The sequence below is a fragment of the Sinocyclocheilus anshuiensis genome, unplaced genomic scaffold (genome assembly GCF_001515605.1).
Source record: "Sinocyclocheilus anshuiensis isolate Anshui unplaced genomic scaffold, SAMN03320099.WGS_v1.1 scaffold627, whole genome shotgun sequence".
NCBI lineage: Eukaryota > Metazoa > Chordata > Actinopteri > Cypriniformes > Cyprinidae > Sinocyclocheilus > Sinocyclocheilus anshuiensis.
The window spans coordinates 3,123,173-3,149,599 of record NW_015549703.1 but is presented as its reverse complement, the minus strand read 5'-3'; the positions used below and the strand labels follow the sequence as shown (position 1 = coordinate 3,149,599).

Below are 26,427 nucleotides of genomic sequence, written 5' to 3'. Positions count from 1 at the left end.
TCTAGCTAAGCTAGCTAAGGAGAAAAATCTCAGCACAGTGTGTGATGTTGTTGAGATGTCTTCTAACGCTACACATGCGAAGACAAATGTGAGAGATCCAGAGTCTCTAGCTAAGGAGAAAAATCTCAGCACAGTGTGTGATGTTGTTGAGATGTCTTCTAACGCTTTAAAAGAGACACATGCGAGAGATCCAGTGTCTGTAGCTAAGGAGAAATATCTGAGCACAGTGTGTGATGTTATTGAGATCTCTTTTAAAGCTTTAAAGGAGACCATTGTGAGATTGTTAGAGTTTTTGTCTCAGGAGACAAGTTTGAGAAGCAGGAGACTCAAGCAAAAATCTCCATTCGATCTTAAAGTAACCTCATTTCTGTCTAGGAGAAATACTTGAGATGTTAAAGAGATCTCACTTTTGATTTTTCTTTCTTATGGGTAGGCTTTGAATAAGCAACAGACCAAGAAGCAGAGCTGTTGAGAAATGCATTTTTTCTACCTTTGGTCACTATAGATACCTGCTTTTCCCTTAAGAAATTTGCTAAAGCTAATTTTATTTATAAAGTAAACTGAATACCACAAAAATCAACATTGAAATAGTAAAAATGTGCAGTATTTTAATGGAAAAAGTGAGGCATTTCTCAGTTAATTAAAGCTCTACTGTGAGCCTTAGGCTTCTCTGTGCTCGTATTATTTGTACTATACATTCTTAATTAAGAAGTACTTCAATTATTGGGGTTTTCTAAAAAAAAATGTTTTAGAACTATTTTTTACTTAAAGCTGAAACATCTGTGGGCTTTTTGATGGAGAACTTGGGCCCTGGACTTCACAACATGAAAGGACAGCCTCTCCATAGGACATCACCCCTGTTCATACAGCAGACTAGAACTGCACTAGAACTTATTGAACAGAAGTTAAAATATGAAATAAAAAGCCTAGGAAATGATTCATAGCAAAAAAGATTCAAAGAGAGTTCTCATTAGTTCTTAGAAAGTCTAACCCAAGAAATCTGCACATTATTTTATTGAAAAGTAACATCACATACCTTTGTGGTTTCATATTCATCTTCAAGGTTTACATAGTTCATCCAAAAAATTACATTCTGTCATAATTTACTAACAACTTATGTCATTTAATATTATTTTGGGTATTACATGTGTCTTCTTTCTTTCTTTCTTTGGAAAATGAAATGTATTTTTTCAGAATGTCTGAATTCTCAAGTCAAGTGGACAACATTTTATAGTAGTTTTGTGGTGATTTTTTTGTCCTTTTTGGGGCCTGACAGTATAAATCGCTAAACACTTTAATTGTAACAAGAGCAGCTTGGACATTCCACTAAAAATCTGCTTTTGTGTCCCACAGACGAAAAAGTAATCAAACTCGTTTTAAAATGAATGCTGACAGAATTTAGTTGAGTATTTTTGTGTGAGCTATCCCTTTAAGATCTCTGCTTGGTAGCGAAGTGTGTCACTATGTTGACAGTCCTCACTCTTTACGCAGTGTACCGCTCATGTGGGCCAGATGAGTTCCGCTGTGCTGATGGCCGATGCCTTCTCAGCGCCCAGTGGGAGTGTGATGGTTACCCAGACTGCCCTGACCACTCTGATGAGCTGCCCCTCAACCTCAAATGCCTGGCTGCGGGTAATGGCCCAACAGAGCTGTGCCTGAAATATGTTTGACTGATGGATGTGGGGCTTATTGAACATCTGAGGGAATACAAGTGGCCAAGGGACATCATGGATAAAAGCAGGGGGCTGAAGTGGATAACTTTGACCTGCGGGGATGGCATGTTTTCAGCTGAGCGTAGCAAGCATTTATTTTTAAAAAGCCTTGCACTTACTGGCAGTTGCAGGAAGCTTGAAATAACATTTGGCTTTTGTTGGATTGCAACTTTTATGCCCTCTAGCTTTGCAGAGTTAAAGCCATCCAACCATTCATGCTTTATCCAAAAGCATTTTTGCATTCTCAGTTTGGTTTTCAACATTACAAGTCGGTATTGATTGTAATGCTTTGTACTTTTCCTTAATTTGTTTCCTTTGTTTGCACTTTCCTCGTTTATTTCTAGAGAGCTTATGCAACAGTTCCTTTTTCATGTGCTCAAATGGCCGCTGTATATCTGAGAAGAGTTTATGTGACCTGAAAGATGACTGTGGAGATCGCTCAGATGAGAAAAACTGCAATGTCAATGAATGTCTCAACCGTCGTGTCAGCGGCTGTACACAGGATTGCCAGGACTTACCAGTGGGATACAAGGTTTGTGAGGTTTATGAATTAGATTGTAATACATTTTATTATAAATGTATGTAAGATTGGGTATTGTATTAAATCTTGTCCTAAATCGGCACTTCATATATATGTATATATGTGTGTGTTATCCTCCTTTGTTAAAGGTCATATGCTTGACATATGCAACAAGTTGCTGTGGTTAGTGTTGCTACATATTTAAGTGTATTGTGTCCCTCAAGGCCAATTATTTTTTTACCAGAAGTGACAAAAAATTGTTATCCAGCCAAAGCTTGCTTCTCATACACAACATTCATAAGTTGATTTGTCTTTCAGAATATAATCATGTTTTATAAACTGCAAGATTTGTTTAGCTTGAACATTTACAGAATAACTCAACTTTTGATGCAGAGAATGTAATTTCATTAGCAATTCCATATCACAAATGCATTAATGCATTTCCTCAGAAGGCATTTGTACAGCATCAATTATTGCAGTTAACTGCAGTTTAGTCTTTATTTATTTGGACATTATATTATATTAATTATATTAAAAGTATGTTTATAAGACAATTACAAATTGTTTACAGTATTATTAAGTCTTTTGCAGAAATACACATGTATTTCTTGTGCACAGATATGTTATATGGAAAGGGCAAGAAAGATTTTTAAGTCTTTGACAATTTTTATTTGTGAGGCAGTTGCCATATTGCAAATGATAGCAAGTTGTTATATTTTTTTCAATTTTGTTCTGTTTTAAAACAGAAAATCTTCCTTGGGAAAAAAATATATAAATATACAAATATATATTATTATATTATATTATATTATATATTATATTATATTATATTATATTATATAGATATAGATATAGATATACACACACAAATACACACACACACAAACATACATGTCTTTTTTCATGTGACTAAAGTTTTGCACAAATGTTACTGATGAATTGCTTTGCAGAAACTACTGTGTTTTTGTTGCTGCAACAACTTTTCACTGAATTAGTTTGGCAAACATATAAAGAACAAAGTAAAAAGCTATAGGAATGATTTGTCCCAGTTTTGCTTCATTGGTACTTGATTGGCATGCTCAGATCAAGTTTAAACAAAGGCTTGTGCCTTCGGGAGCTGTCTAGAGGTGTGCCTTAAGGAGGGAGATTTTTGAGCTAATTCTCTCGAGTTACAGACACTTCTGTATTACTGATTGGCAAACTAGGTGTCATGAGTGCCACGGTCACATGACCTGTGATCATCAGAGGTGCTTGGAGGCAGTGTCATTCCTCGGCAGATTTCTAACCAGTCACCCTAAAAATCGATAAAGACATTACCGATACTGTACTGTAGTTGAGTCCGATCCTGTAGGTAAAGACATCATTCACTGTGGTATAAATGAAGGGATGTTAAGAAAAGCCCTTCAGGTTACAACTGAGCAAAGAACATATCACGAGTAATTCAATGAGCTACAGATTTGGAAATTTAAAAAGTTTATAATTCATTGTTATCAGTAAAATGCCAGCACTTTTGTTCTGGCGCAACTTTTAAACCAAATGATTTTTTTTTTTCAAAGGAGCAGATGACTCAGAAATATGTGAACCCCATTCACTTTGATTTGTGTGGAAAAGAGCACTGTGAATGTTTTTGCCTAACATCTCTTTGTGTGTTTTAAGTGATACAGATTTGAAATGACCTCAAATGATGGCACCATTTTCATTTTTTGAGTATTATCGCTATAAGTTTGTAAAATGGCACTGAAATGAAGTGGAATTTTGCAGAGTGGTCTCAGCAGAGAGATTTCTTTTTTATTATTAGCAATTTCCTGGTTTTGAATCAAAACATCTCCATCATTTTTTCACCAATGTGTCTAGTGTAAGTGCTGGCCGGGATTTCACCTGAAGAATGATGGGAGAACATGTGTTGACATTGACGAATGCTCCACCACGCTACCCTGCAGCCAGAACTGCACCAACACTTACGGTTCCTTTAAGTGTTTTTGTGTAGACGGCTATGAAGCTTCTAGAAAAGACCCCAACAGCTGCAAGTCTCTTTCAGGTAAATATAATTTAGTGAATTCCCCCCAGAATGTGTTTCAACTAAACCTGATGGTTTCAGGCTTTGTTAACTTGACAACTGTCCGTCTTCATCACATCAAGTCACCTTTATGTTTCTCACAGCTGAAGAGCCCTTTCTTATACTTGCTGATCTTCATGAAATCAGAAAATTAAGTGTCGATGGGTCCAATTACACTCTTCTGAAACAGGTAAAGCTCAGCTGTTTTCTAATTATGTTCTCTCATTTATTGTTTATTTTCATACCACACTTTATTGAAAGGCTGCCCATGTAATCTGCCCAGGTGAGACTGTTATACTGCTTCATGAAATTGTTACTGGACTTCAGAGACCAGATCATAAGATAGAACTGCTGTGTTTGTAAAAGCCTAATAGAGGACCAATTAAGCTGTGGTGACATGACTGCGATAACAACACTGTGTCTATTGTCTCCTGTGCCCTTTGAAAACACTAATTGAAGTCATTAACTAGTGTCCCGGCTTGGTGGAGCTTCACATGAAAGAATTAAAAACACTCCTTATGTTGCTGGTCTTGAAAGTGAGTACTGTATACATTTTACATTTAATGTCAGTTAAACCAATTAATGTCAGCAAAGCCAATTCATTTTGAGGTTATAACAATTAATATGAATAAATTAACATTTTTATATTTTAACGTTAAATATTATACATATTCTTACAGACTTATCAATGGATTATAAACTTTCAAAAATGTAGTGTTATGTGTATGTTATGGTATGTGTTTAAATGTAAACTTGACCACATGACTCTAGTCCATCAATGAATGTTTTGCAATGCAACCACCGTTTACAAACTAAAACAGTCAAAAATTGTTCTAAATAACCAAAATAAGTGTTCAAATACCAGCTACAAATAATCAAAAAGAAAACACAAACATATTCTACACCAAAATGAACAATAATGCAAATTCTGCAGGATAAGATAAGATTAAATATTGTGTAAACTAAGTTCATTTTATTTCAGCAGTTATTTCAATCTATTTTGCTATCACAAAATAGTATTTCCTATATAGTATGTCAGCATTACATTGATCATCAGCCTGGTCTTTGGCTATTAAAATATCAATTTCGGTTGACCAAAGTCCATTACAAATTTTAGCCTTTTATTTTAAGGTTCTACACCACAGGCAGTATTTGCTTACAGAGATTAAAAGTTTTGTTTTTTTGTTTGTTTTTTCTTTTGCATATTCAAGAGTTTGTCTGACACAATAAGTCTGGCGCACATTATGAATGGCTCTATGAAATGTCATTTTGACTTTATATGTGACTGCCATTTCTGATTGGCCTAGTGTAACAAGTTGAGTTTCCCTGTGCTATTATCCACAGCTGGTGTCATTAGAGGCCTATAGTCATTACCATCGAAATGATGATTCTTAGTGAAATGTGAGTTTCCTCAATTCGGCGCTCATTACATTATTCATACCAGTTGAGGCTGTCATCCAGGGGAATGTCTATAGGGCTCTCAGGAAACTCTCTCCTTTATGGAGTAGTCTCATCAGCAATCATTCAATATCATTTATTCCATTTTGTTTAATATGAGTGAAGGAAGACTTTTGTACTTTAAATATGAGTGGCCCCTGTGGCCTCTTCTCGACAATGGAGGTCTTTGTTGACCTCACACTAGCATAGTGCATGATCTCGTTTGCTCTGTGGAATGCTAGTTAGCTATTTATCGAGCTGCCATACAGTATCCATAATTAAAGCATTGCCTGTCCCTTCAGTTTGAAGCATAGCCAGTGCAGTAAGTAAGAGAAAATGTGCAGGCACCTGGTTATTAGAAGCCCATTTTATCACACTGAATGGGTTTATTTTGCTGTAATGACTGGCTGACTGCACATTATCCTGCTCATTATTTATCATCTAACACCTAGGGAAAAATAGTGCATTACATCATAGACAACATCCTGACTAGCAACAAGATAAAAACTGCAACAATATTGCTATATTGATTTATAGCATATACTATTGCAAATGTGCAGTTCATATTACTTTTTATTGGCTAGTTAACTAACAAATGTAGTTGTAATTTAACATATTTTTCACCTTTTCAGCTGTTTTTGTCTTGTAATGGTGCTTTTTCCTTCCAAAAAATATTTTAGTTAGTTTGTTTTGTTTTGTTTTGTTTTTTAAACTGTGCTAAATTGACCAAAAGTTCCAGTAAAGAGATTTACATTGTTACAAAAGATGTATTTTTATTTATTTCTGTATTTATTTTTATCAGTGATGTTCTTTTGAATTGTCTATTCGTTAGAATAGAAGCATGAAAAAAATATTATATATATAATTGTTTTCCGCAAAATATTACGCAGCATAACTGACGTCAACATTGATAGATATATAGATTAGATAGATAGATAGATAGATAGATAGATAGATAGATAGATAGTTAGTTTGTTTGTTTGTTTGTTTGTTTGTTTGGAGGAATTTGAAACCTGAAGGCTGGAATAATGGCTGACAAAAATTCAGTTTTGCCATCACGGGAATAAATATTTCACAACGTAATAATATTTCACATTTATTTATTTATTATTTTTTTTATTTTTGGTGAATGCCTTGGTCAGCATAAGAGGCTCTTTTTTTTCAAAAACATCAAGAAATGTTCTTAAACTCAGTTTAGTGTAGACTATGATCAAACCAACACTGTAACTCCTATTAATAAGTGATTCATTTTTAATAGGTTTAATTAAGGCAATTTTTTACAGGTAGAAATGGACCATTTTGCCAAGATATGATAGTTATAGATAGTGTTTCTTCTAAACCTTACTACCTCACTATAAATGCTCATGACCTCTAATAGATCTCTCTTGTACGTTCAAACTGATGTCACATGAAACATAACTTGTTTATGGCCTTAAGATAAGGCTGCAGGTTCTTGCCACAAGATAAGGCTAAAGGTCGTTTTGGGTCTCACAGTGCTGATGATCTGATGGGGGTATCAGAGCTTTTCTTCATCTGTCATCATGCCCGTCGCCTGATCTTAGCATCCGTGGTGAAGTGGGCAAAGGCAGGGGGGCTAGTTAGCGGTAGACTGAGTGACAGCAGTCTGACGTGAACATGACAGTAACGAATGTACCCACAGCGTTCACTCTGAAGGCTCTCTGAACTGCTTCCCTGGATTCTGAAGCCAGCATCCACATGCATCCAATAGCACACTGCGTCCTCTTCCAAAATCAATACGATGAAAAGACATCAAAAGAAATGTATTCTCTGTATGTTTCATGTCTGTAGTACATCCTTGCCAGATCCTGTCGAGATAAGCATACGCGGAAGTGGCTAATTAAGTCCTCCAGCTAATTGAATAGCAGAACAAGGCGTAACATCTCATTCTTTTTTGTTCTGCATACTTGATCTATGTGTGCTGACTGCAGCCTTTACCCAGCTAATACATCACACTGACTGCGCTAACAGTCACATTTGTTGTGCAGTTACTTAATTCACCTCTATTACCTCTATGTTGTGTCTCCTTCTCACTTCCGTAGGGCCTTAACAACATTATCAGCTTGGATTTTGACTACAAGAAGGAGTTCATTTACTGGATTGACTCAAGCAGACCCAGCGGCCGGAGGATAAACAGAATTCGCCTTAATGGCAGTGACCTCAAGGTGTGTCTGATTTCTTATTTCTCTTAATAATTATTATGGGTCACAAAGGACCGACAACAATGGTAATAGGTCTGAACTAACCGTTATACGCCATGTTAGCAACAGGGAAGCGATGAAGAGGTCTAAAGGTAACATCTGAATGTTAGACATCTGTAGTCATACAGCCATAAATATAAATGCTCATTTTAGCATTATTTCAGGGACTCATTAAGGTCACATGGTTAGCGCTTAGATGCACATCTCTGCCGTGTACCTGCTGAGCAACACTTTTCCCCATCTCATTAGCTTCATTGCAGGGGCCAAGATCCTCATTTGGCTTCATTACACAGTGTTGCCCCCTCCTGATTTATCACCCCTGCTCAGCACAAGCTAAAGCCATTTGAAATTCATTAGCATTCGTGGGTGTAATCTTCAGGATTTTGGAAATGGAGACAATGCAAGCTGGTACAATATGTTTAGATTGGGTAGGAGACCTTTACCCATCATTAGCTGGGGATATAATGATGCAGCTCCATTGCGGAAGAACAACTTAATTGATGATTTATTCATTCATTGTTTACTGACATGGAGACACAGTACATTCTTCTCCTAGTATGCTGAAGAGACATGAAAAAACTGACTTACCTTACAAAAATGTATCATTTAAGTACCAATATGTACACTTTAGATACTAATATGAACAATTAAGGTACTTAAATGCACCCTTTCGGTGTAAATAAGGAATGATGGTGAAAGGGTACCACTCCAGGAATAGCTTTTGTACTTTTTTCTGATTAAGATGTAATAACAGCTTCTACCTCAATTTCATAAAACTGTTTAATGACACTGCTACATCTGACACATAAATCTAAGATTTCTTCACACTACACACTCATTTGACTTTATTAGCCATATCACATCTCAGATCGCTTACTAGTAACACTTTTTTTACTAAGATGTGTGTAATATGACCAAAAACTTTTCTATCAAAATTTTTTCAACCAAAATCTTTAATAGCAGTAAGGAATGCCATTACGTTACAGTGATGCTGCTGATTAAAATTAAAGTCATACTATATATTTATTAATTTTGTTGCTTAAATCACAATGAATTAAACCTGGAAAACGAAGAAGAAACTCACATTCGACTATTTGATACTTTTCACTTAAGACAACCGATCGTATCCTTATTGATGAAAATTGTTTTCTCTTGCTTACAACAAAATCTAAATTCCTCATTATTTTAATTACTCCCACCATGAGTACAACCATCAGACTTTTCACCTGCAGCATCCAATCTATTTTTTATTAATACATTTTGAGAATCACTTACTCCTGCTTTGAACTAAACCAGCCAATATTTGAACAATACAAGCAATATTTAAATCTGTTTATTGCCTTTGAATGATCAGATATGTGCACGAGTCACTGCTGCACATAAGCATGTATGTATGTATGTTGCCTGCAAGACTCTCCCCAAATCTGATGTAGTGCATTAAATTGTTGAATAATAATTGTTTAATGCAAATCATTGTGACGAGAGGGGCGGGGCCGAGAGCCGTGGGAACGGAGCGAGGCCGGTGGAGTAAATGCTAATGCACGACACCTGCGCCACTCACCGGTCTCGAGTCCCACGGAGGAGCTCCGGAAGGATAAAAGGAGGAGTGACGACAGTGTTGGATGAGAGAGGACCAGGCCTGGATTTTATTTTGTGTTTTGTGTGCGGCAGTCGTCCGCGAGGGGCTGCCGCTTTACTTTCATTTTGTGTTTGTTTATTTTATTAAAGTTTTCTTTAAATGTTCGCCGGTTCCCGCCTCCTTCTTCCCGAACTATGAACGTTGTTACAATCATTTATTGCAAACTCTTGGCAAGATGAATAGGGAATAGAGTTACAGATGTTTTTTGATGCTGAAGGTGTAGCCTGAATATTCATTACCACATAATCAGCATTTTTTTTACAGACTTCAGATGCATTATTGTGCACAATTGATAAACGGAAGCAAGTAGCAAGTTATAAGACTGCCCCTAGCAACAAATGTTTGGATTCTGGGAACAGTGCACTGTGGGTTTGATCACTGTAATGTAATGAGTAACTCCTGCACTGGAGCACGTTTGACATGATGCCTCAGGCAAAGCCTTTGGTGTGATTCAATAAGGGAATTTGTCTATTAATATATAATGGGCCAAAATTGATATGCTATACGGCCTCATTAGTTAGCATGCTGACCCACTCCATGCAACTGTCAGTTATATATGTTGGCTCTATGTTATGTGAATACTGAAATCTATGCTGGTAGGCATCATTTAGGACACACGCCATAACTAAAACCTTTCAATAATGTCTAAAATATTATTTTGAATATCATATACACATATATAAATTGCAGCTGTTCCGGGAATCATTCGTCATGTGATTTTGTGATGTATTCAAATGTTGACATTTTCAAGAGTTAGCCTTCATTTCCACACAAATCAGAGCTTGACTAGATCACTAGAATACCAGAAGCTCTTTCTTTCCCACTCGGAATATTAATGTTTCCCCTCATCCTCTCATCTGGAGGCACTTTCCTGATTGGGGAAATGTTCCTCAATCATTGACATTTCAGAGAATTTTTCAAGCTCAGCTTTGCTGAAATTACTGCTGAAGGGGCGGTCTTGTCAATTGGCACGGCTACATATGCCCTGTCAGATGATGATGATAGAGAAGATCTCAAAGCTTATCATGTCTTGAAGTGACAGCCTATGTTGGGACAGCAAAGTTTGTGTTTTATCAGCATGCTATGCAGTATTAGCTTCAGGCACTATACCAGTCAGATAGAATAACTAATTTAAAGGAATGGTTTATTCAGAAATTGATATTTTGGACTTGCTTTCTTATGTTGAACACAAAAGGAGGATTTTGAAGAATGTTCTGGTCACTCTTTTCTATGCACTTTCAATGAATTGAGAGTGAGGGTTGAGAACCAGATCGTTCTGATTCATGAATGAATCATTTCACAATTTCAGCAAAATTAAGTCATCCATTGTGAATGAATCATTCTTTTGATTCGCATCTTTTCAGAGAATCACTGTCCAGTTCATAAAGGTCAGAATGATTCGTTCATGATTGATCTGGCTCTCAAGTCCAGCTCACTGACTCAAGATGATTACATTTCAGCCTGTTCCTCAAACAAAGCTGACTTCAGAGGACAAATACAGTGTGGTGCATTATATGGACTACTTTTATGGTGATTTGCTTTGAAGCTTGAAAGCACAATGTCCTCTTTAATGAAATTGCATAAAAAAGTCCTTGATTACACAATTTCAACTTTTGTGTTCTGCTGACAAAAGAAAACCATACTGGTTTGGAACAACATGAAATTGAGTAAATAATGACAGAATTTTCCATTTTTGGCTGAACTATTACTTTAATGACCTGTTTTCCCATTATCCTACTTGCTCATTAAAGTAGTATTATGTGATAAGATTATAGATAAGACTGATCTGAATGCCACTTATTTGCTTTATTAGATTGTTCACAGAACAGCTGTGCCAAGTGCGCTTGCTGTGGACTGGATTGGGAAGAACTTGTACTGGTGCGACGTGGAGAGAAAGACGCTGGAAGTGTCCAAATCCAACGGTTTATACCCCACTGTCTTAGTGAACTCTGGCCTGAAGAACCCAACGGACTTGGCTCTGGATGCTCAAACCGGGTACAAATGCTTCCTTTTCAAATTTGCACAGTATCCTTTCTACTTCAGCACCATCAATCCAGGGAGACTTCATTTTGTCACAAGAAAAAGAAGGAATGCATAAACCTTCAGAAGAATGAGAATAGCTAATCTCTGCTTGAAACAACTGTGATGAGAGTTCATGAATGAGGGTCACTCTCTGTTCCTCAGGTATGTGTTCTGGATTGACTGCTGTGAAAACCCTCACGTCGGTCGAGTTGGCATGGACGGCCAAGGCCAGAGCGTTATTGTGAACAAAGAAATCTACAGCCCCTCAGCTCTGACCATTGACTACACAAACAAGAGAATCTACTGGGCTGATGATAATCACATCTTTTTTGCCAACATGGACGGTTCTCAGAGGCAACGGGGTACAACATGAGTCGTAATTGTGTGTTGTTGTTTTTTTTTTTCATGTATTAGTGGATTAGTGGACCATAACAAGGCAGCAATTGAATAAAAGAAACCGCAATAAAGCCTTTCAACAGTATAATAATGCAAGGCCACAATCTTCTGTGTATATGTGTGTGGAATATGCAAAAAAGTATAAGATCTGACATTGTACTTACAGTACATTCACAAAAGTTAGACTAGAGTACAGTAAATTTGAAAGTTGTAAGATAATGAGTAAATCACTTATAAATGCAGTAATGCAAATTTAATGATGGTACGTGGTATACTCTCTGCCTCAGTTCCTCACGACCGCATCCAGGGTGTGATGGGGCTCACGCTGTTCGAGGACTTCATTTATTGGACTGACGGGAAGTCCAAATCTCTCCGTCGAGCTCATAAGACCACCGGGGCTAATGCTGTCGAGCTCCTGAATTCATGGCAAGCCATTAAGTCTGTCATTGTCTACCACCCACTGCGTCAGCCTGAAGGTAGAGACTGTTTTAAATAAATATTATATTCATTTTACACTTGGTTTGTCCAAAAATGAAAATGCTGTCATTATTTACTCACCCCTACACATCTCTTGCCATTTATAGAGACTTAAATCTTGGTTCATAAATAAAATGTAAAGTATATAAATTAATAATTATATTATATTATATTATTAAAAATTTGGGGTTAATAATTATTTTTTTTAAACTGTAAAATATATCAAATAAACTGTTCTGTTTTAAAAAAATTTATATTAAGGATCTATTTTAATATATCCTTCAGAAATAATATGCTATAATATAATATGCTGATTTGATTATATTCTGTGTTGTTAACAGTTGTGCTGCTTAATAATTTTGTGGTAATCATGATATATTTTTTTCATGATTCTATTCTGATAAATAGAAATAAAAAAATAAAAATATAAATATTTTATAACATGATAAATGTCTTTATTGTCACTTATGATCAATTCAATGTGTCCTTGCTAAATTCAAGTTTTTGGTTTTGTTTTTTAATGGTATGAATATAGTCTGTATTATATTATATTATATTATATTATATTATATTATATTATATTATATTATTTTGTATGGACACATACCTTTTTTAGATTTTATACAAAATGGCAAGGCTGCATAAATATTCTTTGAATATTACCTAATCACAAGTCATTTCTTCACCCTTTTTCCAGTCCCCAAACACCAGTGTCAAGTGGCCAATGGAGGCTGTAGCCACTTGTGCTTACTCTCTCCTGGTGGAGGTCACAAATGCGCCTGCCCGACTAACTTCTACTTGGCCGCCGATAACAAGACGTGCCTGTCCAACTGCACAGCCAGCCAGGTCTGTATGCCAAAATTATGATTCCATGTCATTAGTCGGAACTGCAATGATTGTTCCAGTTTGTGTTACCCATAACTGATTGACCTTTTTCGATGCGGTGGACTTGTTTTGTAGTTCCGCTGTGGAACGGATGAATGCATCCCATTCTGGTGGAAATGCGATACAGTAGATGACTGCGGTGATGGGTCTGATGAGCCTGCGGATTGTCGTGAGTGCTTAGCTTCCAATGTTACCCAGTCTACACAGTTTTGTTTGGAACAGTTTGTAATTTTCATGCAGTGTCGTAACCAGGGGTTTTACGAACAATTCAAAAAGTGCGTGGGGCACATTATAAATTTCATCAGCCTCTATGACTCTGTTTTATATGCCTAGTTGCTACGGGTTACACTCATATGAGACCGGCTTTAAAGTGAATCTTTCAAGAAACGTCAACAGCATTGTGTTATTGTCATACAGGTTTAATAGAAAAGCCTTGTGACAACTCTGATTATAAAAATGCTGTTTTTTGCCAGACAACTTTGCTTTTGTTTTGTTTTTCACGGTAGATGGCTCCCTGTAAGCTGCTCAGAGCTCTAATTTTGGTCATAAATATTAATTGCATTATGTGATGTTCTGATTTGCTGAAAGGCAAGACTAGAAGATGAGCACAAGCCATGTTGGATTACAGTTTATCGTTTGCACGTTCATTCAAAACAACTGCTTGGCAGAAGCTTCTGCTTGGTCTTAAAGTCAGCATGAAATGGAAATTCTGTTTTTTAAATGCTTTTATTGATCTTATTGTGAACAAGTCATCCATGCATATAGATATATTAATTTATTTACATAATTTTTTATTTTTTACGTTTACATTTTGACTTTCAAATCAGAATGTCATACCTCAATCTTTTGGTGAAATAACAGATTTCACTAGTGATATACTTCTTCAATCATTTTGTCCACATAAACCCCGCCTCTTTCTTGCAATTGACTGCAAAATCATTTGGATTTGATGCATATTTTTTCCAAGGAAAAAATGTAACTGTTTATTGATGGCAAACTCCTCTGAAACTGCGAACCTGTAGAATGCGCAACAGTATATAACACATATTTACTTTGAATGTGAGGCACTCACATTTATTTAATTAGATCACAGACTTGAAGTTTTGTAATCACATTACGCTGTATCGCTACATCTGTTTTTCCATCCACAAATGTAAGACTTCTTAAAATGATCATTTAAGATATTTAAGAATTTTTATGACTTAAATTTCACAAAACTTAATTTTTCCCACAGGGACTTTTTTATTCACAAATTTGCATGGTAACACTTTAGTATAGGGACCAATTCTCACTATTAACTAGTTGCTTATTACCATGCCTATTATTAACATAATGGCTGTTTATTAGTACCATATTCTACATCCCTAATCCTACCCAATACCTAAACCTAACAACTACCTTACTAACTATTAATAAGCAGAAAATTAGGAGTTTGAGGCAAAAGTCATAGGTAATGATTTGTTAATAGCAAGAATTGGACCTTAAAATAAAGTGTGACCGTTTGCACACATCTGTTTTTAATCGCAAATGCGAGTGAAGCACTTGCACTGTCATCCAATCAACAACCGATGGACAAAACCAAGTCCTTACCCTTGATCTTTTTTTTTTTAATAATCTATTTCATTTAGATATGCATCACAGTATGGAAGAAAAAAATTGTTGGTACTTCGATTACATTGCAGCTTTAAAGTCGTTGTTTTACACAGCCAACGACAGAATGCACACACAATACAGCGTAGCAAAACAAAATGCAGTGGTTATATTCCAAACAAGTGAAATATAAAATGGGCCCTGATATTACCACATGTCAGTGCTGTTACAAACAGTATGAAGATGAACTAGTTCACAGCTTCACAGTAGACTGGCCTTTAAATCGCGCAAAAGGAGGAACTTTCACTCTTTCATTTTTGTTTCCCAGTGAGCTTGTTTTTAGATTCACTTTGTGGCTTGGTGATTTACTTGAGCAATACAAACAGAAAATGACAGGCTGCCAATAGCTGCTGTTAATAGGTGGAACCTCTGTTGTTCACTAAAGGGCAGGGGGCATTAAATATCGTAGAAGTGCTTTTAGAGAAATAATGGAACGTGGGTTGACTCGCCCATTTCAGGCAACCTCACGCAGCTCAGGTTTAAAAACACACACCTATGTGCAAATTGCTTTGAATCCTCCAGAGTTCACTGTTAATCATCATTTTTGCAGCGGAATTCAAATGCCAGCCTGGGCGTTTTCAGTGTGGCACTGGCCTTTGTGCCTTACCTCCCTTCATCTGCGATGGAGAGAATGACTGCGGGGACAACTCAGATGAGGCGAACTGTGGTGAGCAGAATAATACATACGAAAGCTGTTCTTAAATGCCATGTTCTTATCGACAGATCCATTGCTTTTTCTCTCTGTGCAAGGCTATCGGGACTCCCTTGTAGAATTCAGTTCCTGTGAAGCATGTGGCGAGCATGAGCGAGAAAAATCTGCCTAGAATTTTCATCAGCAACAAATCTTCAGTCTCTGAATGCTCAATTATACAAACTCTTGCCGCTATCAAACGATCGATATCCACTTTAGAAGTATTAGAAAAGAGTACAGGGTGTTTTGTCATTTAACGATCGTAATTGGGATGTATTGGAACAACACTGATTTACGATTCGAGACGTTTAGTGCTTTTAACACAAATAATATTGTTTCTGCAATCATCTCAGTTTTATTCTTATTGCATCCCGTCTCTTCTGAAGCAACCAAATTCAACTGGAATATGGATGATCGTGTTGCATTGATCCAGCTTGATGGTCAAAATCTAATGGTTTTTCTCACTGTAATGTCTCCCCCCATTTGCAGATACATACATCTGTCTGTCAGGCCAGTTCAAGTGCACCCGAAAGCAGAAGTGTATACCATTAAATCTTCGCTGCAACGGACAGGATGACTGTGGGGATGGAGAGGACGAGACAGACTGCCGTAAGCTACGCCATGACACTTTCTGCTCCCTCCATTAACCACTGACAATAATGGGCCTCATTCTCGTAAACTAAAGGGTGTTTTGACAGAATTGTTCGAACTCTGCCAAATTTTTGCCCTGTGAATTTAATGATCCAGACTGACAGATCTCAAATGTGGCTTTTATCACACCAAACGAGTTGGCTGGTTTGGGAGCTAAAAGGATAGCCAGGTGCTTAGTAGGTATTCTGAAAGAAAAGGCCCTTTCCTGGGAATGGTAGCAATAATTGTCATTGAGAAATAAAGTCACCTGGAGTGGAAATGTCTATAAGCTTTTAGAAAGTACATTTTTGAATATTTTTCAAACTCACACAAAATTTTACTGCACAGTGTGCTACAGACAAGCACTTTTTTTTTTTTTCTGATCCGTCATGGACATTTTCACCACATCTCATTTGGAAATGACTGTGGTGGAAATTAAGTTTTTCTTTTTTTTTTTTTTATAAGATGGCAGAGGTTAATTTTATTTTATGAATCCAAAATAAAAACATTTAAATATTGTTTTCAAATAATGTATTATTCAGCCTAATTTTATACATCTTGAGAGACAATGAAAATCCTGTTCTGTGATTAAAAAAACAACTTGAATTTTCTTTTACCATTTTCATATTTCGTCTCAAGTGTGCATAACTTCACTGTGGAACTTTTGCCAGCCTGATTATCAAAAGCACAAATGTGAAATTGTTGAAAAATTGTTGGTCAAGGTCACAAATGAGGGAACTGAGGTCATTTGTGTAAAACTCAATATAAGCCATAAATATTTTAATACAATAAACAATTAAATGTTTTACATGTGTTTTAGAGTTTGTGAGGCAAATGTAATTTATTATTTATGAATATATGAATATTTTTTAGTGTGTCTAGTGAAGCCTGAGACAGTAAAACAGTGAAGTCAATGCATAAAGTACATTTTAAAAGTAGGAAAAGTATATGAGTTAGGCATTTAAAAAAATCCAAGGCATTTTAATTTGATCTTCATACAACATACAGAAAAATAAATCGAGATATTTTTAGTCATAGAAAAAAAAAAAACCCCTGCAACATAAAATTACCTGTAGCTGAAGAAATGCCATATATCACTCCCCATTTAACCTTTGTATGACCAGCCTTGACTAACAATTCTAGGCTGTCATTTCCTCCATTCTTGGATGGTAATTGCAGAAGACCTTGTCATGTTATAAAGAAAGTGAAGATGTCGCATATATTCCTCCTTTATTGAATCATATGCATGACCTTTACAAGTACCAAGAGGTTTGAATGGTTTTTTTTTCCGTCTAACTCTTACAATAGCTTTTCACTAGCCTTATAAATAACCTGCTATTTTCTGTCTGCCTTAATGTTCCAGCTGAGAGCACATGTTCTCCAGACCAGTTCCAGTGCAAGGCCACCATGCATTGCATCTCAAAGCTCTGGGTGTGCGACGAAGACCCAGACTGTGCTGATGGCTCTGACGAGGCCAATTGTGGTGAGTGAGCCGCAGTTATTATTCACAAATCAGAGCCTCGGTCAGCCACACGCGCAGACCCGTCTGAAAGCCTGATTGGGGCTAATGTCAATTCTGTATGCTCCCGCAGTCTTCTCTCTCTCTCTGATGGAGTGAGGCTACCTTTAATCATGAACCACTCGGCTTTTATTAGCTGTGGCTTGTAACAATTCCCCTGGGCCTGTTTAGTTGCCTGAATGCCTGATTTAGTTTGACAGGGGCACATCAGTGGTGGTCTCACTATGTGTTCCAGACATTTAAAGTGGCGATACACTGGCAAAACAATTTCTGAGGGTTCGCTAGGCATATTTTGCTTCGAGTATTTTTCTGTATTCTATATTGAACAAACAGGCTGTGTACCTAATTTTATTAGTACCAATCATTTGATATATACTGAAAAATTGCAATATGCAGTAGAGGTTCACATAAATGTCTCTATAAGCAGCTTCATTCCTAATTGAATTGTAACCTCGTAAATGACAGATTTGGAACACTCTGCTTAGGCAGCAACTCCAGGCTGCATATAAATAACGTTCCTAAAACAAAGCACGCAGGAGACTTCACTCACAGTTGATTTCAGCAGAGCTTCCCTTTAGCATGTAGCTAAGCTAAATATGTGATGTTCTAATAAACACAAAATTATATGCAGTTTTTTCTTACTTTAAAAAAAATACAGAAGTTCTAAAGTTTGGGGTTGGTAAGATTTTTTGACTTAATGAAGGAAGTCTACATTTATTTGATCAAAAATTTTAATAATTTTACCATTTACAATAACTTTTCTATTTTAATGTTTTTAAATGTTTTTAAAAATGTATTCCTGTGATGGCAAAGCTAGTACTCCAGTCTTTAGTGATCCTTTAGAAATCATCCTGATATGCTTTATTATCAATGTTGTACTGCTTAATATTTTTGTAGAAACAGTGATTCATTGATAAATATAAAGTTCAAAATAACAGCATTTATATGAAGCATGTTTGTTTATTTATTTATTTATTAAACAAAGTGTCACTGTTAATCAATATATCTTAATGATTTTATACATTAATGTAGTCTTCAATAAAGTGATTACAAATAATCTTTTTTTCTATAAAATTTTACCTCAGTATTTAAATTAATTGCAATTAATCTCATAATTTCTGACCAGACTTCAGAAAGCAGAAGGAAATATTAGTATTAGCAAATGTATTGAATGTGTTCATTCATTTAGAATTTACTGAATTCAAGAAATGTCTCTTCTATCTACACTTGGACTTCTATCACTAGAACTCTCTATTCTATTTCTATTTTATCTACTTGTTTTCTTTTTATTTATTAAATAATAAAAAATGACCCTTTAACACTAGCGTTATTCGTTATTCTCTACTGTTTTTCTGTTCTACTTGTTTTCTTTTTAATTATTATAATAATTACTTGACCCTCTAACACTAGCTCTATCTATTCTATCTCTTTTTAATCAAATTTTATTATCTTTATTTATTATAAAAACTGTTTTTTAAAAGGGTAAAGATAAAAGTGCCTTTTGGAACATGCCTTAAATAGGCTGCCTACTGTTTGTGTTGTGCAGCTCACTAAGTTTTGGATCAGAGCCATAGTCTTTTGAACCTCATTAATGATTCATCAGAAGATTCCCTTGACAAAGAGGTCTAACTCTCAAACATTAGACTTATTAAAGATCTATACTGCACGCTGGTGTTGTTGCTTTTTTACTCTCACATCATTGTAGAAAATCATTATTTATTTGCAGTGTGGACACAGCCTCTAAGTGGATGTCTTAAAGGTAATCGTCCTCAATATATGGTGTATATATAACACTGTGACACGTCCCAGCAGGGATGATGAGCATGGCTTTCCCATATCAGTCAACAAAAGAAATGAAATCAATAGCTTGGGAAAAATCACATTGTCGGAATTTGATTGAGAAAATTGTTTTGATTGCATTGGCTGAACATATCTGATGTTGTTATGGATTATCTGCAACTCAGGGAAAAATCCCCCAAATGAGTGACACATCAGTAGAGGGGTCACTTTGTAATTGAGGTGTGACGGGCTCCTCTGGTGTCTCCATTGATTTTCCAGATGTGATGCACTTTATCTACATCGGCCTGCAAGTAATTATAGATCTATATCTTGCCAATTGATGTGAAATGGTGAAAGACTCGGAAGACTATATCTTATGCAGTGGCTTCTGTGTTGTAACATTCATTGGTGTTTGACAGACAGTTTTTATTATTGTAACTAAGAATCATCTCTCAAACAATAAGCAGTATTTTTTTTTTCCTCAGATGCCAGTATCTCTAGACATTCCTTTGGGTGTTTTCTATCGCTACATGCCTGCGCCACATTAGAGAATATTTAAACAAGAGTCTGTCAAGGGAGATATTCTAGGATGCTCTTTTATTATTTCTCACTAATGAAAACTGGCAAGTATTTGCAGTTTGCTTCTCTTAGCCTGTGTTCTTGGGGGGAAAAAACCTGTAACCAAAGTTTTGATCGGATGATGTGGTCCTCATGTCTGTTCATTAACAATTTATTTGGGTTCTAATACCACAGAAAGTTCTTAGGTTATATAACATAAACACTACACAAACTCTGGAAAAAGGTAGAATGAGCTCGTTCAGAAATGTTCATCGTAGACGATTGTGCCCAGGTGACAAAGTGTTTGATGTTACGTGTCAAGTGTTCAGATTATTGAGGATGGAAGCTATCGGCAACACAGTCAGGTATCTCATCTTATGGTGTGTTAGCCTCTTGAGTGTGGGCATGTTTTGAACTTGGTGTCAGATCCGGGCCCGGAACCCTGAGGAAATGATGATTACGTGTCGAAATGCGGTCGCACTGAATTAATATTCATGCACTTTTGAAAGCCATTTTCATCGGTGTGTTTGTTTGTGTCTGATGAAAAAGATGAAAAGACCTGCGGACCTCATGAATTTCGCTGTGAGAATAACAACTGCATCCCGGACCACTGGAGATGTGACAGCCAGAATGACTGCGGAGACCACTCCGATGAGGAGCATTGCAGTGAGTCGCTCTCATCTCTCTGAGCACAATAAAGCTTTTTCCACACTCGTGTTTGTACTAAATTGTTTTAACTGTCAAGAAACGTTGTGTGGGGGTCTTCAGAGGCCAGTTTCGCAGACTATTTGAAGATTTCTTTTTGTCTGTTTGTTTACCATTTGTGTGTTTACTTCTGATCGTGCCCACATTGCCGCAAAGAAAGATCAACTATTTATGTGTGTTTTATGCCATGTCATGTTTTCACTTGTATTCCAAACCCATATGTTCTTTCCATACGACTGTTTGTAGTTATCATGACCTGTCAAACTTCAAATAGGACAAAAACAAGAAGGGGGGAAGAAATAACAACACATGGTAAATAGAGAGGAGATCTATGTAATTGCTCTTTAAAAATGTATCTTTTAATTGGCTTTTTTATTGACAAAATGTTTACAATTTAGTTTATTTTAATTAACAAAAATGTTTTGTATTATGTTGTTAGAACTATTTATAAATATTAAGACTATCTATTTTTAAAATAAGTTGATACTATTATGATACAATGGTGTTTTGCCAAATAAAAAGAGCCAATTATTTAATTTTGGAAGAAAAAATATTAAGTAGCATTCACATCCTGCAGATCTCCTCCAGTTTCCAGCTGCAACAATATTAAGCAGCACAACTGTTTTCAACATTAATAATAATAATATTTGATTACGTCTTTAATTGATTTTTCCGTACATTTCTGCCATATGTACATAAACTAACAATCACCACTGATAAGCTACTACTAAATATATTGTAGAAACTTCATTTTCTGTAAAGTTGCTTCGCAACGATTTGTATCGTAAAAAGCGCTATTCAAATAAACTTGAATTGAATTGAATTAATAATAAATTATTTTACCAGTAAATCAGCATATTATAATGATTTCTGAAGGATCTTGTGACACTGAATACTGAAGTAATGCCTGCTGAAATTTCAGCATAAAACAAATAATTTAATATTTTATAAATAATAAAAAATAACAATTTTAAATTGTATTTACTTCATAATGTTGCTGTTTTTACTATATTTTTTTATCAAATAAATGCAGTCTTGGTGAGCATAAGAGACTTCTTTTAGAAACTCCAAATTTGTGAAAAACTATATGCAGATTTGTTTTTTCTTAGTTTTAAAATTATTGTCTAAAAATACAAGCATATGGGTTTGAAATGACAGGAGCCAGAGTAAATAATGAGCATGTATAATGTCCAAAATGCCTTTGCTTTAATGGCCCTTTTTCGTACATTATGTTGTTAAATCAACAACCAATTTCAAACAGTTTATATTAACAGGTTTTTGGAACCACCCAACATGTTTTTCCAGCCATTAAGAGCCTGTGGACTCTCTTCGAGAACAGCCCTTTTAGACATTCTAATTGCTGATTAGTCTGCAAATAGCTCCTTTTAAGTTCTTGGCAAACTTTCAAGAGCCTTGGTAACAGATGGTACAATGCCAACTCGTGTCCAAGTGCGAGGCCACTTTAGCAGTTTTGATTTGCTCTTGCTGCCTCACTGCTGTCCTCTGCAAAGGTTTACTTTAGTGTTTTCAATGCAGGCAGCTTCACAGGGCACGGTCAGGGTAGCTGTGCCGCTTTAGCGGTCTTATTCTGCTCTCCTCTCTGCAGAGCCAGTGACCTGTAATCATAAGGATTTTGCCTGCATCAGTGGGGACTGTATCTCAGCACGCTTCCGTTGCGATGGTGACTATGACTGTGCTGATAATTCAGATGAGGTCAGTGAATGCTAGATGTCATTCGAGGACATCACAGCAGTTGTCTTCTTTTCCCAGACATTCCCGTTGAGCCATTTATCTCAAAGCTGTTTAATCTTAACATTAGTCTTCATACTCTTATGGTTTCATCAGCAAGTCATGAAAGACAAAACTTTAAATTCTGTCCTGACTGCCTCCCAGAGTATTAAAGTGACAAGCCCGAAAATAATAAAAACGATACAAACTGAAGTTTGAGACGACACTGTAGTAAGTTTCCCCTTGCTTTGTGCATTTTCAGAAGGATTGCGAGACTCACTGTGCAGAGGATCAGTTTCAATGCCACAACAATCTCTGCATCTCCCGTAAATGGTTGTGCGATGGCCAGGAAGACTGTAAGACAGGGGAAGATGAGAGAAATTGCCTCGGAACAGGTAACTTTATCAGATTTGGGGGTCTTTAGAGCTGAAGTGTATCATTTCTGCACCACTAACATTACCAAACATTCATACCTTTCCAATTATTTCCCTAAACATTCCCCTTCAAACTCATAGTGCAGCTCCAAACTCAAGCCAATGCACCAATGCTTGAGATTCTCAAACATTTTGTCATAGCTGGTGAGAACCAAATATGTTTGCACTTTTTGTCTAATAAAAACTATAAAAGACTTACTCATGGTTGTATCTGCACATTAACCGGGGATGGGAGATGGTGTGTAAACAAAATTTCAGCTTTAAATGTTTTATGATTACATTGTCTGATAAGTTCAAATGCTGTAGCTCACTTTTTGTCTTTCAGAAATTTTGTGCATTATAAACACAAGTGTCTTAGTCAGCTCTCTAGTGTGTTTACTCCTTAAAGTTTAATTTAACCTAAGAACTTATTTAGATGCCTCAATATTTTATGTGCATTTTGCTTTTTGAACGAAGACGTGTCACATTCCAATTCCGAAATCTTTTTTTTTTTTTTTTTGCACATTAATCAGAATATCTGAATTTAGTAAAACGGTTTTTAACATTTTATAATAGTATTTCTAGTTTGAATATAAGCTCACTATTTGTTGCTATGAAATCTGGTGCTGTTTACTCTACAGCTACAATTTTAGAAAAATGTAAAAAATTATGACTAACCTTTAGCCAAATAATCTTTGAATGTTTAATACGTTTGCAATTCTTTATCATGTTTGATATATATTTTTAGACCTGGATAAACTGGTTTTGACTAATCCTTTTCCTTGCTATACTGAAAATGTACATAGACATGCAAAAAAATATTAGATTAAGATGGGTGACACAGCTTAACCACTGACACATCTTGCCTCACCCTTCCTATACACATCAGTTGTGTTTGTATCTGTATGTGAGGGTGGATTTTTACCCGTCATCTGTTTTGCAGTGCTTCCTTCCTGCTCTCTAAATGAGTATGTGTGCGCCAGCGGAGGTTGTGTGTCTGCCAGCCTGAGGTGTGATGGACATGACAACTGTCTGGACAGTTCTGATGAGGTCAGTCCCCTAGCAAGACCTTCTCACCTTACATCAAGCGCTCCTCTCTCAGAAACTGTGCACAAGTGCAGTCGTGAAACAAAAACAATTTTAGACCTGGATAAACTGGTTTTGACTAATCCTTTTCCTTGCTATACTGAAAATGTACATAGACATGCAAAAAAATATTAGATTAAGATGGGTGACACAGCTTAACCACTGACACATCTTGCCTCACCCTTCCTATACACATCAGTTGTGTTTGTATCTGTATGTGAGGGTGGATTTTTACCCGTCATCTGTTTTGCAGTGCTTCCTTCCTGCTCTCTAAATGAGTATGTGTGCGCCAGCGGAGGTTGTGTGTCTGCCAGCCTGAGGTGTGATGGACATGACAACTGTCTGGACAGTTCTGATGAGGTCAGTCCTCTAGCAAGACCCTCTCACATTACATCAAGTGCTCCTCTCTTAGAAACTGTGCACAAGTGCAGTCGTGAAACAAAAACAAAGACATGTACAAGTAGAAATATTGGGAAAAGATTTAAGATGGATACAACTAGCCACTATAAAACCTCTCTGGAAAAAAAACAGATCACAGCAGATAAAAGTGGACAAACTGGTCAGTCAGTTCAAGCTGAAAATCAACAAGAAAAAACATTTAAAACCCATTCTGCATCCATAATCTGAAATATTTCTGATTGAAACACGAACAAAGAGGAATTGAGCTAAAAAGGAAAGTAGATCAGCAGCAGAGCAAGTTATTAAATTTCACTGAAGAGTTTTGGCATAACATGCGCTGATAAATTGCGCACAATAATACCAGGAATATGTATTAAGAAAGTAAATTATAATTTCATAGGTTCCCTACTTACCAGCTTTAACTAGGTGATGGTCTCACAAACTGACCTTAGCACCAACAGCTAATTAATCAGCTAAACTAGCCACGACTGAAACTGTTTTCAGATGGATTTTGAACTCCACACTGGAATTATTCATTTAATCAGATACAGTAATCAATGCAAAAGATGCAAAACTAAAGACATACATTGCATAGATCACTAGTTCAGGATATCATATGCGAGTTCAGAAGCTCGTATTTGATGATATGTGCATCACACAAGCAATAACATGATGGCATATTGTTTTTAATTAACTGTGAGATAAACATGCATCGTATTTGAAACATAAAATTTTTTGAACATCTTGTGTATTGGACTCATGCTTGACTCCATGGAAACAGAGATGTTCTTTACTTCACCAGTGCAGCAAAGTCTTCCTCTTGAAAGTATTTTGGGCTTTCGTTGTTGTTCTCACACCAGATGGACTGTGTCAAGGAGTGCAGAGAAGATGAGTTTCTGTGCAAAAACCATGCCCACTGCATCCCTAAACGATGGCGCTGCGATGACATGTTCGATTGTGTGGATCACAGCGATGAGGAGAACTGTGGTCATGGTATGAGGACTAACCACTAACCAGCAACTGTACTTAAAAACTTTAGGAATCTTTTATATTGATAGATACATGACATTGGTACTATATTAGTGAATTAATATAACTGTATCTGAGGCAGTTTTCATAGCTTCGACTATGTATGTGTTCATTCAGGTTGTCATAACCCTGTTTAATTCAGCAAAATATCCATGTGTTGCAGTTTAAAACCAGTTTGATGTTGTTTATTCAGATGCTTCCTTCTGTCGCCCCGATGAGTTCATCTGCAACAACACCCTGTGTAAGCTGCATGTGTGGGTGTGCGATGGTGAGGACGACTGCGGAGACAACTCTGATGAAGACTCCGAGATGTGCGGTAGGATATGCATCTCTCCCAGTGGAATTGCATGACCTACTGTGGCGCTTCTTGTTTTCTGAACTCTGATTCAGAATTGAAAGGCTTGTGTTGCTGGGCAAAACTCTTTAATTTGAGTTTTCTGATGTTAAACTCCGTTTGTATGTAAGGGTCACTGGCTGAATTACAAATGAAATACATCACTTATACTAGTGGTTCCAGGTTCCAACATAAGGGTAATTGTCAAAATAGTTCTAAAATATTTATATTTTAGAACGATTTCCAAAGGATTATGTGACACTGAAGTCTGGAGTAATGATGCTAAAAATTCAACTTTGAATAACAGGAATAAATTAGATTATATAATATATTCACATAGAAAATGGTTATTTCAAATTGTAATAATATTTTACAATATTAATGTTTTTAGTTTTTTTTATCAAATAAATGGAACATTGGTGAGAGACTTATACATACATACATACAGTACATGTATACATACATACATACAGTATATATATATATATATGTGTGTGTGTGTGTGTGTGTGTGTGTGTGTGTGTGTGTGTGTCCACAATATGA

The 26,427-nt window shown here is 36.2% G+C and overlaps 1 protein-coding gene across 1 annotated transcript in view; it reads left to right on the top strand.

Moving 5' to 3' along the window:
- LOC107660661 (low-density lipoprotein receptor-related protein 1B-like) overlaps positions 1-26,427 on the top strand; it is a 249,544-nt gene that overhangs the window by 202,403 nt on the left and 20,714 nt on the right. Inside the window, exons 55-73 of the mRNA XM_016450048.1 lie at positions 1,492-1,632; positions 2,057-2,244; positions 4,087-4,270; positions 4,393-4,478; positions 7,786-7,908; positions 11,397-11,578; positions 11,768-11,967; positions 12,289-12,477; positions 13,176-13,324; positions 13,439-13,532; positions 15,564-15,680; positions 16,194-16,313; positions 17,698-17,817; positions 20,740-20,856; positions 22,502-22,608; positions 22,886-23,018; positions 23,980-24,086; positions 25,382-25,514; positions 25,744-25,889. Of these exons, the coding sequence (XP_016305534.1) occupies positions 1,492-1,632; positions 2,057-2,244; positions 4,087-4,270; positions 4,393-4,478; positions 7,786-7,908; positions 11,397-11,578; positions 11,768-11,967; positions 12,289-12,477; positions 13,176-13,324; positions 13,439-13,532; positions 15,564-15,680; positions 16,194-16,313; positions 17,698-17,817; positions 20,740-20,856; positions 22,502-22,608; positions 22,886-23,018; positions 23,980-24,086; positions 25,382-25,514; positions 25,744-25,889 (2,636 nt within the window). The remainder of the gene's footprint in view (positions 1-1,491; positions 1,633-2,056; positions 2,245-4,086; positions 4,271-4,392; positions 4,479-7,785; positions 7,909-11,396; positions 11,579-11,767; positions 11,968-12,288; positions 12,478-13,175; positions 13,325-13,438; positions 13,533-15,563; positions 15,681-16,193; positions 16,314-17,697; positions 17,818-20,739; positions 20,857-22,501; positions 22,609-22,885; positions 23,019-23,979; positions 24,087-25,381; positions 25,515-25,743; positions 25,890-26,427) is intronic.